This window comes from Pelobates fuscus, chromosome 4, assembly GCF_036172605.1.
Source record: "Pelobates fuscus isolate aPelFus1 chromosome 4, aPelFus1.pri, whole genome shotgun sequence".
In the NCBI taxonomy this organism is placed as follows: Eukaryota; Metazoa; Chordata; class Amphibia; order Anura; family Pelobatidae; genus Pelobates; species Pelobates fuscus.
The window spans coordinates 251463508-251479279 of record NC_086320.1 but is presented as its reverse complement, the minus strand read 5'-3'; the positions used below and the strand labels follow the sequence as shown (position 1 = coordinate 251479279).

At 42.4% G+C, this 15772-nt stretch overlaps 1 protein-coding gene across 1 annotated transcript in view; it reads left to right on the top strand.

The window, feature by feature from the left end:
* The window catches only part of LOC134609422 (telomerase reverse transcriptase-like), a 741267-nt gene that overhangs the window by 481225 nt on the left and 244270 nt on the right, over positions 1–15772 (top strand). Inside the window, exon 8 of the mRNA XM_063453098.1 lies at positions 10652–10713. Coding sequence (XP_063309168.1) covers positions 10652–10713 — 62 coding nt within the window. The remainder of the gene's footprint in view (positions 1–10651; positions 10714–15772) is intronic.

Genomic DNA, 15772 nt, shown 5'->3' with positions numbered 1-15772 from the left:
ATTCCTGTCGGACAGTGTGGAATGCTGGCGGCCGTTGCGCGCGCACACCTCCAGGGGCGTGCGCACAAGGTAACCGGCAGGGGTAGCATTTAAAGATCTCTTAAAGCGATTGTAGCGAATTGCTACTACCTATTTTATACCTCCCTCAATTCTGTCCCTGCCTATCAGTATTCACCTTACCCTATATATGTGCCTTCTGACATCACTTCCTTGCCCTGTTGTGGTTCATTATAGCCCAAGAGTGCGTTCTGTATAGTTTTCTTTTCTTTGGTTCCTGACTTCGGCTTGTTTATCGGTTATTCTCGTTTCTGGCTCCCTGACCTTGGCTCTGTCTATTCTCTTTCCCGTATCTCTGTGTTCCTGACCTTGGCCTGTTTGACTATTCTTCTCCCTCATTCCTACGTTAAGTCCGGCCACCTTAACAGTCCGGTAATACGTCTATCTGTGTTCGCCTTTATTGTTCTCTGGTTTGCGTGTTGGGGAGTATTAACCTTGACACAGCCTCCCTGTCTGCCCCCTGGTCACCGGTATTTCTGACCTGGTTGGTTCCTGTCTTTGCCCTCATCCCTGCCTCGTCCTCCAGTTTTAAGCATTGTACCTGGGTAGATGAGTGTCATTCCCCAGCTTAAGTGGACCAGCGACCCGAGGTTCTTGTCTATGTCCAAGTCTGAGTCAGGGCCGAGGTGTCACCTTCCCCATTCCCCGTTTCTTCCCTTTGTTGGCTATATGTCAACATGTTTTGAAAATCTGCGCAATAGACTTCTACTAGCCAATGTGTTCAGATGTCCAAGTATGTTTGTGAGCATCCCTGTGCTGTGAATGTCAAGTCTTCGAATCCCCCATTCTCTCAAACCAGGTCGTTAATGGGGGGTGTGTGTCTGTCTTCCAGTATAGGGGTAATATGTGTTTTGCTGTGTTCAGTATGGTCAGGGATTTCTTATGTTTGACTGTCGGGGTCATGGTGTGATGTAAGAAATATGTGGTAGGTTTAAAGGGGGTGGGTTGTTGGAGACTTTTTGTAGTACCCTTCTGATCGTTCTCCAATATGGGACCACCCTCAGACATTCCCACCATATGTGTAGAAATGTGCCCACTCTGGTGCGGCATCGCCAACACCTGTCTGATAGTACAGCCGGAAGTCAGGGACTGCCTGTCCGCCCTCGAGTTTTGTGCACGTTAGCGTTAGATATTTCACCCTCAGCGTGCCCCGGCCCCTGCCCCAAATGTAGTTAATCATCAAGGGCCTCAAAGATGTAAAGTACGCTGTTGGGATCTGTATGGGGAGTGTCTGGAACAGGTACACTATGCGAGGGAGGAATTTTTTTATTTATTTTTTTATCACCGCTACGCGGCCAAGGCAGGACAAGTGCGGCAACTTCCATTCTTCAAGGTTTCTCTTGAAATTGTTTAGCAACGGAGTGAAGTTAAGGCTGTAGAGTTGGGCTAGATCTCGGGTTTCCAGCGTGATTCCCATTCACCACACTCGAGCACTCACTGGCACTTCACGGTGCACACCACGAAGCACGAATGGGAATCCTCTCTCTGTCACTTTCACTCTCGGTTACTATAACCTGTTAAATCTATGTCGCCTTAGTTAAGAGGGGATATTATAGAGGCACAGCAGACAGGTAGCCTTATAGTGCAGAACACCCACGAAGGTGTTTATTAGCAGAAGATAGGGCATTAGCTAGACCAGCCGTCTATGCAGCAGCATTCTTATCAGATTACTACGATTATTACTAGCCTGCTGTCTACGGGTCTTTTTTGTATCTATATGATACTTTTTCCCTACTACTGCTTTCACTATGGCACCAATAATACTTGTTCTATGAACTAAGCTGTTTCCCTCTACTACTCTGTGTAGGTTGTGTCTGTGAATAAATGTGTACAATCGGATTTTTATGGAGATCATTGTAGCAGTTTGCACTCAGCAATTGTACTGCAACAATAGTTTTACGAGTATTCCCTGCATGCAACAGTGATTAAAGTTTATTTGTAGCACTGTTGATGCAAGATTTCCCTATACCGCATTTATCGGTCCATATTCCGTTTTGTCTGTACCTATATTCACCATCAACCACCAGTATTGTTATATGAATTTATGTACCCTCTTTACTCTAACTAAAACTAAGCAGATAATGCTTTATATCAGTGTTCTTTAATTACACCATACCAGCTTGCTGGGTAAGTTACTCCCTTAAAGGGATACTACCTTAGCATTGTGCATTTTTTTCCAAGTGCGGCAACTTCCATTCTTCAAGGTTTCTCTTGAAATTGTTTAGCAACGGAGTGAAGTTAAGGCTGTAGAGTTGGGCTAGATCTTGGGGCATCCACGACACATATTGTGTTGATGGTCTGGGGTGTGCCTGTGGATAGGTTCTTTAAGTACAGGGTTTTGAAGTAGTTGCGTGCTACTTCGGCGATGCATGTTTGCATCTTCTGTGGTTGGCCCTGGGTGTCGCACAGGCCAGTAATATATGTTTTATTCTGTTTTATAGCTTACTTAGCTGATTAGTGGGACACTGTGAGCCTAGAATATTGCACCTTTTCACAATATTCTAATTTACTGAGATTGTGGATTTGGGGTTTTCATGAGCTGTAAGCCATAATCATCGCACAAATCACGGCTTGAACTATCTTGCTTTCCATGTAATGCGTCTATCCCATATATTATTTTCCCCTTTTACGTTGCATTACTGAAATAAATTAACTTTTGCAAGATATTCATATTTTTCGAGTATCACCTGAATATGTTTATAATAACGCTCACATTTTATGATCAGAAGTTTACCCCAAAAAAAGTGTTTGCCTCAAAAAAGGTTAAATATATATATATATATATATATATATATTTTTTTTTTTTAAATACTCTACCGGAGGAGTAAATTTGCCCTCAATTAAAAATATATAGATGCATAAACGAGACTTGTCTAGCCTCTCTCCCCACCCCCCCCCCCCCCCCGATTCTAGAGGATGCTCCTTCCGCTATCACCGACCCCCTGATAGTTCACTACTTTTCTTCTTTCTCTTAATCCTTTTTTCTCTTCTTTCACGTTTATTAGTGATGTCGCGAACATAACATTTTCGGTTCGCGAACGGCGAATGCGAACTTCTTGTTGGAGCAGGTGGTCGCACATTAGGAGTGTTGAATTCCAACGTGTCGGGCTGTCGCAAATCAAGCGCCTCACTGGCATGTTTTTTCGCCGCTGGATATCGGAAAAGTGCACCATGGCCGTGTAGGAACGCCTGAAATGGCCACACACCTTCCTGGCTTGCTTAAGGACGTCCTTTAAGCCTGGGTACTTATGCACAAAGCGTTGTACAATCAGATTACACACATGTGCCATGCACAGCAAATGTGTCAACTTGCCCAAATGCAATGCTGCCAACAAATTTCTTCCGTTGTCACAAACCACTTTGCCGATCTCCAGTTGGTGCGGAGTCAGCCACTGATCCACCTGTGCGTTCAGGGTGGACAGGAGTGCTGGTCTGGTGTGACTCTCTGCTTTCAGGCAAGTCAATCCCAAGACGGCGTGACACTGCAGAAGAGGACTCAGCCGAGGAGGTTATGGAAGAGGATGGAGTAGGAGGAGTAGAGGAGGTGGCAGCAGGACTGCCTGCAAGTTGTGGCGGTGTCACCAACTCCTCTGCAGAGCCACGCATTCCATGCTTGGCAGCCGTCAGCAGGTTTACCCAATGCGCAGTGTAGGTGATATACCTGCCCTGACCATGCTTTGCAAACCAGGTATCAGTGGTCAGATGGACCCTTGCCCCAACACTGTGTGCCAGACATGCCATTACTTCCTTTTGCACAATCGAGTACAGGTTGGGGATTGCCTTTTGTGCAAAGAAATTTCGGCCGGGTACCTTCCACTGCGGTGTCCCAATAGCTACAAATTTTTTGAACGCCTTGTATGGTAAAAGCTGGCGGGCTAAGAGTTCAGTCAAGCCAGCTGTCAGACGCCGGGCAAGGGGGTGACTTTGTGACATTGGCTTGTTACGCTCAAACATGTCTTTGACAGACACCTGACTGTGGGCAGATGAGCAGGAACTGCTCAAAGCGAGAGACGGAGGGGCGGATGGTTGAGAGGGGGCAAGGAGGACAGCAGTGGTTAACGTGGCTGAAGATCCTGGACCAGGAGGAGGATGGCGGCTTTGAGTTTGTGTGCTGCTTGTACTCATGTGTTGATCCCATAGGTGTTTGTGATGTGCGATCATGTGCCTTCACAAAGCAGTTGTACCTAGGTGGGTGTTGGACTTCCCACGACTCAGTTTCTTTTGGCACAGGTTGCAAATGGCACCGCTGTTGTCAGAGGCAGACACACACAAAAAATGCCACACTGCTGAGCTCTGCAATGACGGCATTCTGGTGGTGGCAACAGCATGCGTTGATTGGCGTGCTGTCTGGCTGACCCCGGGTGCCGATGCATGCTGTCTGACTGTGCCACTAGCTCCTTGCGACGACCTCCCCCTGCTTCCAACTCGTCTCTTCCTCCTCTCTGTATCCCCATCTGAACTTTCCCCCTGTTCTTCTTCTCTTCTAGCGGGCACCCACGTGACATCCACGGACGCATCGTCATCATCAACCGCTTCACTTGTATCTGACAACTCCGCAAAGGAAGCAGCAGTGGGTACAACATCATCATCATCACACCGTACGTGTGTAATGCTGCCTGACTGAGACATATCCCTGTTATCTACATCCTCTGGCAATAATGGTTGCGCATCACTCATTTCTTCCAACTGATGTGTAAATAACTCCTCTGACATACCAAGTGAAGTGGCTGTGGTGCTAGTGTTGGTGGTGGTGGCAGGCGGGCAAGTGGTAACTTGAGAGGTGCCCAAAGCTAAGCTGGAGGAGGATGGTGCGTTGAGGTTCCGAGTGGAAGCTGTAGAAGATTGGGTGTCCTGTGTTAGCCAGTCAACTATGTCCTCAGAACTTTTCAAGTTCAGGGTATGTGGCCTCTGAACACTGGGCATTATTCTAGGGCCAAAGGAAATCACAGAACCACGACCACGACGGCCCCTGCGGGGGGCCTGCCTCTGCCTGACTTTTTTTTTTTGGATTAGTGGTACTATGCGTGCAAGCTACTGTGACAACAGATATGAGTGGCACTGGTGTGACACTGTGCCCTGGCAGGCCCTGAAACGCACACTTGTGAAGGAAACTGACTGCTATTATATTACAGTCCAAAAAGTTTATTTTTTATTAAATGCAAGCTATTGGGACACCAGATATGAGTGAGGCCCTGAAATGCACACTCGTGAAGGAAACTGACTGCTATTATATTACAGTCCAAAAAGTTTTTTTTTTTTGTTAAATGCAAGATATTGTGACACCAGATATGAGTGGTAGCACTGGGAAAGTGGGCACAGTATACGCTGCGAGCCTGACACACACGCTGGCAGACAAGTAACTGCTATTCAATCTATTACAGTCAATTTTTTTTTTTAAATGTACACTACTGTTACACCAGATATGAGTAGCACTGGTGTGACACTGTGCCCTGGCAGGCCCTGAAACGCACACTCGTGAAGGAAACTGACTGCTATTATATTACTGTCCAAAAAGTTTTTTTGTTTTTTTTTAAATGCAAGCTATTGTGACATTAGTGAGTGAGTGGTGGCACTGGGCAGGCCCTGAAACGCACACTAGTGAAGGAAACTGACTGCTATTATATTACAGTCAAAAAAGTTTAGGTTTTTTTTTAAATGCAAGCTATTGGGACACCAGTGAGTGAGTGGTGGCACTGGGCAAGTGGGCACAGTATACGCTGTGAGCCTGACACACACGCTGGCAGACAACTAACTGTTTTTCAATCTATTACAGTCAAATTTTTATTTTTGTTTTTTAAATGTACACTACTGTTACACCAGATATGAGTTGCACTGGTGTGACACTGTGCCCTGGCAGGCCCTGAAACGCACACTCGTGAAGGAAACTGACTGCTCTTATATTACAGTCCAAAAAGTTTTTTTTGTTTTTTTTTTAAATGCAAGCTATTGGGAAACCAGTGAGTGAGTGGTGGCACTGGGCAGGCCCTGAAACGCACACAAGTGAAGGAAACTGACTGCTATTATATTACAGTCCAAAAAGTTTTTTTTTTTTTTTTTAAATGCAAGCTATTGGGACACCAGTGAGTGAGTGATGGCACTGGGCAAGTGGGCACAGTATATGCTGTGAGCCTGACACACAGGCTGGCTGGCAGGCAGGCAACTGCAATTACATTACACTTTTTGGGGTGCTGTCCTTACAGCAGAGATCAGATGAGTCCTTCAGGACTGTAGTGGACACTGAATACACTAGCCTAGCTATCAATTTCCCTATCAAATCAGCAGCAGCTACACTGTCCCTACTCTCACTAAGAATGCAGCTTCACAATGAATGTAAAATGGATGCTGTCCAGGAGGTGGAAGGGTCTGGGAGGAAGTGTCTGCTGCTGAATGGCTGGAATGTGTCTGCTGACTGTGAGGTACAGGCCAGGGTCAAAGTTTACTCAATGATGACGAATAGGGGGCGGACCGAACAGCGCATGTGTTCGCCGTCCGTGGCGAAAGCGAACAAGCAATGTTCGCCGGGAACTATTCACCAGCGAACAGTTCGGGACATCACTAACGTTTATCACAAAATGGAGAGATGAACACCCCGAAATATTGTTAAATTTAGATGCTGTAACTCTACTCTCGTACATTCCTCTCTGCTGTACTATATAAGTCAATGATGTAATGCAATTTTCTCTGTAAACTGATGTGTGTGCCATATTGTAAAACAAATTCTGAGAAATATAGAGTGACAATAATATGTATATATATATATATATATATATATATATATATATATATATATATATATATATATAAACAAATGGAAGCTTGGCACTCTCCTCCAAAATAATTAATATCTCATATGCCTGGGTGCAAATTGCTGGCGTCAAATATATAAACTAATAAATGAAAAAATCAAAATGCACTCACAGGTCTTCGTGTTAATGGACAAATAGGTGCTTTATTCGGTCATCAAAAGTGTACAAAAAATCAATCGACGTTTCGACCCTGCCGGGTCTTTTTCAAGATCATGAAAAATATTGGGACATATCCGCAGAGTAGCTGTTGACATTATAGTTGCGCAGGCACTTTTTGACTCTAGGGAACCTCGGTCCAATCACACATCCCTGTGGCGGCAACTTTGCATGCAGATGTCATCTATATCAATTTTCAATTCCAGTCTGGTGCAGAGCCACTGACCTGTGCGTGCGGCAGCTTAAACTCCACTATTGCCTGCTGCTGCTCGCACAGTCTCATGAGGCAGTGAGCGGGAAGGCCGAAGTTATGCTGCAGCGCAGACAGGCGAGCAGCAGCAGGGTGACAACGCCAAAAGTGCGCACAGCCGCTACAGTGAATTTCACATCCTGTTCCAAGTTGTGGATCAGTCTGGTGATGGCTTATGGTATCCAGTACTCTTTTTTACTAAAGCTGCATCAGGGTCCTGGTATGTGGCCGCACAAACGCTGGTGATCAACACCAGGTGGCGTGCGGTTAGCCTGCACCAGACCCTGCTAATTCCACACTGTGACTCCTAACTTCAACATCAGGCATACTGGGTCCCAATGCTCGAGCTAATACATGCCGACGGGCGCTAGGTGACCCTGCTCCCTTGTATGCTGTGCTGTTGCCTCTGTGCGACCAGCTCCTCTTCCTCCAAACTGCACACATCACTTGCATGACTTTCATTCCATGTGGGGTCTAGGACCTCATCATCCTCCACATCATCTTCCACCCACTCCTCAACCCTGCCCTCCTTGCCAGTATGCACACTGCAGAAAGCCACAGCAGTTGGCACCTGCGTTTTTTCAGCATGTAAAGTCTGCACATGGACATATGGAAATTGTATTAGAATTGTATCCAGGCAACAGTTTTCCCTATAAACTGACCTCTCAGTTTGCCCCAGAATTACAATATTGTGTGAGTACCTCTTAGCTATTGATAACTGGTTTAAATATAGCAGCTTTTTGTCTGGTAGTTTTTAGTGTAGAAAATATCAATCTGTTTTCTATCACTTCGATCTGTGTAACAAGTGTTGTAGGTGTGAAACAATATCACAAGTGACCGATGTAGTAAATTTGAATCAAAGTTATGCTTCGATTTGACTCTCAGATATGAAGTGAACACCCCAAATATACTATTTAGCAGAAAAAAATATATAAAATGTACTTTTTAAAACAATATAAGCAGCAGATTAGCAGCAAAACAATTATAATTTGTACAACTGCGCAGTAAGCACACTATTAGACGCTTCTATTTGACTCTCAGATATAAAGAGCAGGCCACAAAATATACTATTTAGCAGGTTAGCACCAAAACAATTAGAATGTTTACAATTGCACTGTAACCACAGTATTTGGTGCTTCTATTTGACTCTCAGATATGAATTGCAGGCCCCAAAATGTACTATTTAGCAGTTTAGCACCAAAACAATTAGAATTTTTACAACTGCGCTGTAAGCACACTATTAGACGCTTCGATTTGACTCTTAGATATGAAGTGCACCCCACTAAAATACTATTTAGCAGTTTAGCACCCAAATAATGGTAAGTTTTAAAACTGCAATGTGACAGCAGTATTTGACGCTTCTATTTGACTCTCAGATATGAAGTGCACCCCACTAATGTACTTTTTAGCACCCAAAAAAATGTAAAGTTTTAGTACTCCAATTTTGCTATTAACTACTATGTTAGAGACAGGTTATATTGCTTTACAAGTATCAGCATTGTCTGTTCTTCCTGAAGGTGATATCAGTCTCAGCCTCCAGTCTCGTGGAATTGCATGTAGTGTAGATCATGAAGAACTTGACTATGAGCCAGAGGATGAGGAGGAGATATTAGAGGAGAAAGAGGATTCCTCAGGGAGCAGTCCACCTTTTTTTTTTTCTTTCATGGAACTAGTGTGCAGTTTTGCCCTGCCTCACAACTTTCTTCAATTAGAAGCACCTGTTAGCTCTGTTTCGACCCGTAGTGAACCACATATTTCTGCAAAATCTAAAATGCTCACTTCTAGTTCCAGGTCCACAACTTATACTCACAATGGCAAAGTAACTACCACCAGTGTAACTGTGCTAACAATCATCACCACTGGTACTACTAGCAACATCTGTACCAGGTTTTGAGACCACTTTGAAAGCATTGGAGATGGGCGATTTGCAAAGTTCAAACTTTGCAGGAAAGAAGTCAGCAAAGAGAGACTGCTGTATCATCTCACCATCAACAGTATGAACCATCACCTCTGCAGCTATTTTATAATTGAATGTTGTAGGAGGATTGCTAGCAGTGTGAAGGCTAGCCAACTCTTGAGGCAGGATCAAAAGAAGACAGGTCTTCCAACACACTATCTATGACGAGTTGTCAGTAGATAGTAGAATTATTTTGGAGATGCTGGAGGATGTTTGGAAAGCTGAGAACAATCCATAGTCTGGCATCTGACCAGTACATTGGTATTGTGTATCCACCAATAATCACCAATGTCCTTAAACTATTCAGGGATGCACTGAAAACTTGAGTTTAGTCCAGGACCAGTCAACACTATGTTCAACCATATATGGAGCAAGATGGATTGCTTCCTTTAGAACCAAGATATTATTCCAGGTGGTCATCTACATCCTGATGTAGTAGCACTGGTCTGGAGGCTTAACCCCTTAAGGACACGTGACATGTCATGATTCCCTTTTATTCCAGAAGTTTGGTCCTTAAGGGGTTAAAGGAACATTATAGTCACCTAAATTACTTTAGCTAAATAAAGCAGTTTTAGTGTATAGATCATTCCCCTGCAATTTTACTGCTCAATTCATTGTCATTTAGGAGTTACATCAATTTGTTTCTGTTTATGCAGCCCTAGCCACACCTCCCCTGGCTATGATTGACAGAGCCTGCATGGAAAAATAAAAAACTGGTTTCACTTTCAAACATATGTAATTTACCTTAAATAATTGTATCTCAATCTCTAAATTGAACTTTAATCACATACTGGAGGCTCTTGCAGGGTCTAGCAAGCTATTAACATAGCAGGGGATAAGGAAATCTTAATTAAACAGAACTTGCAATAAAGGAAGCCTAAATAGGGCTCTCTTTACAGGAAGTGTTTATAGATGGCTGTGCAAGTCACATGCAGGGAGGTGTGACTAGGGTTCATAAACAAGGGGATTCAACTCCTAAATGGCAGAGAATTGAGCAGTGAGGCTGCAGGGGCATGTTCTATACACCAAAACTGCTTCATTAAGCTAAAGTTGTTCAGGTGACTATAGTGTCCCTTTAATGAGAAGACACAAATATTCCTAAGCAAACGACTTGATAACTGATAATGCATACTTTAATTCTTCCTTGTACTAATCATAGTAGATCATAGTGATGCCCAAGAGCAGTTTTTCGCTATTTTCTCAATGGCAGCTTGTATGGACAAATAGTTGAAACAGGCACTGGTTGGTTGCATACAGATTTGGGTATGTTGTGGCTTGGAATTTGGGTATTTGGCCAAATTGTTAATCAATCAAAATTCAGCCAAATCTCTTTTCAGCTAAAACTGAATCTCTAATTCTAATTTGTACTAAATACAATTATTGTACATTTGTTGACTAAAATGTGTTTTCAATTTTTATTCATAGGTGAACAGCTTACGAACCGTGTTCATCAATGTTTACAAGATACTTTTGCTTCAAGCTTACAGGTACATATGAAAGTGTTACTGAGATTAAGATAGCTGAGTAGTCAGAAAACAAAAGTTTATTTGTATCACTATTAAACATTGTAAGGCACTGTAGATTCATTTATTTTATTAATTTATCTTACCTTTTAAGAATTGTGCTTTCAAAATGAAATCTATGTTTAACTATAATCATCAAAATATATTAAAAGCAGCTCTGTTCAATACACATCATGTAAAATAGGAAAAAAACAATAAACACTAACTGTATGAGTAATCCGTACTTGTGCAGTATTTGATATAAAAGAGACCATCAAGATCAACCAAATACATGTGTTTATGCTGTAAATGAAAACATGTATCTTAACTCTATAATAGCAAGCAGTAGGCATGTGAATGGGGAATATTTTCGGTTCGGTTCGCCATTCCGAAATTCTGGTTTTTCGCAATTCGGCACTTCAACACTTCAGAAATTTGGCAACTTCGACACTTCGGAAATTCGGCAATTTCGGAAACTTTGGCACTTCGACACTATGGAATTTCGGAATTTCTGGACTTCTATTGCAGCCGCTTAGTAGATAACTCCCTAATTCCCACGGTACTCCCTATACCGTGAGTAGGGGCATGTCTATAAAACAGTGAGCAGCCTGTGGCTGCTCAATGTTAAAAAAAACAAATAGGGCCCCCACCCGGCCCCCACCCCTGAGCGGCGTGTGGGGGCCCTAAAGTAAAATGATGGGGGGACCTATTGTCCTCCCCCCCCGGCCCCCACCCCTGAGCATTGGGTGGGAGCCCTAAATACTAATAAGGGGGGGGTCCTAATGTCCTCCCCTCTGGCCCCCACCCCTGAGCATTGGGTGGGAGCCCTAAATACTAATAAGGGGGGGGGACCTAATGTCCTCCCCCCTGGCCCCCACCCTTGAAATTTCCCACGCCATGTAAAATGACACAGAGCACTCTGATTGGTGGATTTCAAACAAACCAAGTGTTGTGACAGGTACATGTAAAGACTTACCTGTCAGTCTCTTCATTTACCTGTCAGAGCACTCTGATTGGATGGCTTAAACCCACCAATCAGAGTGCTCTGAGCCTAATTGCAGGGTGGGGGGCCTAAATTATAATAAGGGGGGACCTAATGTCCTCCCCCCTAGCCCCCACCCGTGAGCGGTGGGTGGGGGCCCTAAATAAAAATAAAGGGGGGGCTAATGTCCTCCTCCATGGCCTCCACCCCTGAGCGGTGGATGGGGGCCCTACAGTAAAATAAGGGGGGGACCTAATGTCCTCCCCCCTGGCCCCCACCCCTGAGCGGTGGGTGGAGGGCCTAAATACTAATAAGGGGGTGGGGCTAATGTCCTGGCCCAAAAATAACCGTAAAAAACGGTCAGTCTGATCAGAGAGCCCTCTGATCACATTGATCACTGATACAGTACTGTACAGCAGATATACTGTACAGTACAGTGATCACGGCAGCAGGGAAAGGGTTAAGGGAGATTTGGGTTGCTGCGACTGACACAAAGGGTAAAAAGAAAATGTGAAATTTATTTTTGACCCAAAAAAATAAATATGAATATATTACAAAAGTACTAAATGCCCTAATCAGGCTGATGACAGTAATATGCTGTGATCAGCACTGAACGGGTTAAATAAATAAAATAAAAAAAAAAAATATATATATATATATATATATATATATATTTATATATTTTTTTTTTAACTTTTAAAAAGTTTTAAAACTTTCTTTTCACAGGAGTTGCAAAACCAACGATCTCTCTGCCTCTCTAAGATCAAAGTGAGGTGAAGAGAGGGGCAGAGACAATGTGTCAGCCACATCATTGGCTGACACATACCAACAGTGATCACAGTGACTGGCTGTCACTGTGATCACCTCCTGCAGATCGTGGTAATTGGCCACAGAAGGGAGTGCCCCCCACCGCGATCTGCAGCGGGATCATGGCTGCAATTACATGTGTCAGCCAATAGTGACAGGCTTTCACTGACAGCCTGTCACGCGATCAGACTGAGCAGATCGCGGTCACTGACCGCAGGAAAACTGCCTGGGGGCCAGGCACATCCCCGACCACGGTCTGCTTTCAAATCGGCTGACACATGGTAAATACCAATCGCAGTGACAGCCTGTCACTGCGATCGGAGGCTGCAGACCGTGGTCACTGGGCACAGTAGCGCTGCCTGGGGGCCAGGCATGTCCCCAACCACGATCTGCATTGGGTTTATGGCGCCGGCCACGTGGGCGGCAAGAGCAGCTAGGACGTTCTATGCCACCCGCCGGCTTTTAGAGACAGCCCCTGAGGAACATTTAAGGGGCTAAGGACTGAGCCAGTTGTACACATTGAGATCAAAACAAAACGTAAACAAAAACTAGAATTTGTGCTATATGTCTGTTCAACCGTAATTCACCTTTTTCATATTAAGTGATAGCAGTCTGTATTAGAGGCAGACCGGGAGCACCCAATCGGGCTGCCCCAGCAGCAGTGCTCGCTCTGACAGGCTGTCAGAGCGAGCACATGTGCTCAATGTACTCACCTTCCGCCTCCCTGCACTTCCGGGTTCTGTGTAAAGTGCAGGGAGACGGATCAGTGCTCCTGATCTTCTCCCTGTGTAAAAAAACATAAATAAAGTTAAATCCCGCCCCCCTTTCCCCTGCTTTAATACAATTAACCCCTTCCCTGCCAATTGATCACTGACTACAGTGATCAATTGGCAGGGTATACATTTTAATGTTATCTGATTTTTTAACCCTCAGGGGTTAAATTTATTTTATTAATTAATTTAAATATTTAAATTATATATTTAGCTAGCTGGGATGGGTGGAAGTTAGTGGGGAATTTTGTGTTAGGCTAACTAGGGGTTAAAAAAGTTTTAAAATAAGCTTTAAAAAGGTAAAAAAAAATTAAAATGTTTTAGTAACGTTTAAGTAAAAAAAGAAATACCACCCCCGTTTACCCAGTCTAAATAACAATGAACCCCTTCCCTGCCTGTTGATCTCTGCCTACAGTGGTCAAAATACAGATCACAGTATTATACTGTGATCTAATTTTTTTTAACCCTTGAGGATTAACTTTTATTTATTTTTTTAACCCTCAGGGGTTCAATTTATAACATTAATTAATTTACATATTTTATAATTATATATTTTGCTAGCTGGGGTGGGTGGGAGTTTTGGGAAAATGGGGAATTTACTGTTAGTGCTGCTTACTGTTAGTTAGGGGTTAACGGTAAAAGAAAAGTTTAGAAAAAAAAAATGTAAAAGTGTAAAAAAAGTTAAGAAAGTGTAAAACATTTAATAAGTAAAAAAAAAAGTTTAAAAACGGGTTTTACAAAGTAAAAAAAAGTTTTACAAAGTAAAAATATACATAAAAAAATACTCATTACCACTACACTTGGTACAAGCTAGCAGAAAAATTATCCCATGCTAAGGTTCAAAATATGCCTTTTGAATTACCCTGGGATGTCTTCTTTAAGAAATTGTATGCCTTTATGGTGTAATTTGATTATATAGCCTTATAAAATACTCTAAAATGGGACATGGACACAGTGTAAAACTTCAAAGTTTGAAAAAAACTGGAATGGCTGTGTCTCAAATGTGCCCCTTCAATGTCCACATATACCTGGCAAAGTGGTACATATGAAATGTACAAAATGCCCAGCAAAAATGTAATCTGTATTTAAAAAATGCCCAAAATTATTTTTTACCACATACTTTGGCATATATTGGTGAAAAAATGGGGGCATGTTAAAGCACAATATGCACCATATGAGATACCCTGAGGTGTCTACTTTTACAAATGGTAGGCCTTTGTGGGTTTTTTTTGAACAGTCAAACCGCTATAATACCCCAAATTGAAGCATAGGCCCATTAAATCTGCCTCTAAAAATTCTACTGTAATGTTGAAACAGACTCCTATATGGCACTGTAGCTTCACGAAATAGTGCCAAAGACATACAATGGGGGTACCGTTGTACTCAGCAGAAGTAACTGAACACATAATAAAACTTTGTACAGGAATAGCACACACCAACTTTACAAAATACACATGAGAAGTTCTTTGTTATAAGTTTGTGTGCCAAAAAACCCAAAAAACTAAATTTTACTCCAATATTTAGCAGAGATTGGCAGTTAATTGGCTACTTAGAAAGTGTCAAAACAACCTTAGGACAATAGCCTGTGATGTCTATTTTATATAAATATATACTTTTGTGTGGCAATTTTGTTTTCTTTTATGGCTATTAAGCTTACAAGACAAACATACCAAATTCTAAAATCGCTCCACATTAAAAGTTTATTTTACTCCTTGTGCTTTGTGACCTGTAACTACCAAAAAAAACCTTAAAATCCCAGACACAATATATATTCTGTAAATCAGAACTAAATTTATTTATTTTTAATTACTTTCTTTAACCTGCACTAATTAGGCACACATTATTATTGCAAAAACTGTACAAAAAACACAAAAAGTTTATTTTTTTTTGCATTTTTCTGTTTTTTTTTTAATAATAAATAAGTATATATATATATATATATATATATATATATATATATATATATATATATATGTTACATCAAATTAAAGCCCTTTCTGTGCTTTAAAAAACAGTATGTAATATGTGTCGGTGCAATAAACAAGAGAGATGCAAATTGCAGTTGAATGCATACAGCAAGAAAATGCAAGAATTGCTTGTGTCGTTAAGCCTAAGACAAGCTTCTGAAGCTGTGTCCTTAAGGAGTTAATCAAATTAAAGGAACATTCTGGTCATCATAGCAACTTCATAAAAAAAAAAAAATGCTATGACGCAAGGAGTCCCCTGGGCGCTCTTTCCTTTAAGTGGTGAAAGCGCTCTCAAATTGTTTAACCCCAAAGGCTTCCTCCAGCTCCAGCTCCAGGTCACTCAGTGGTATTCGGCTTCTGAAACAGATTGTCAGGAAGTGAAGATTGATGTCAGGCATGGGTGCCGCTGATTGGCTGAGTGGTCAGCTGACTGTAATGCCTCTTAAGATGATTCAATAAATGGATGGAACACAACTGCAGAAATATTGATTCGATATTTTAATTAATTGCCAAAGGAA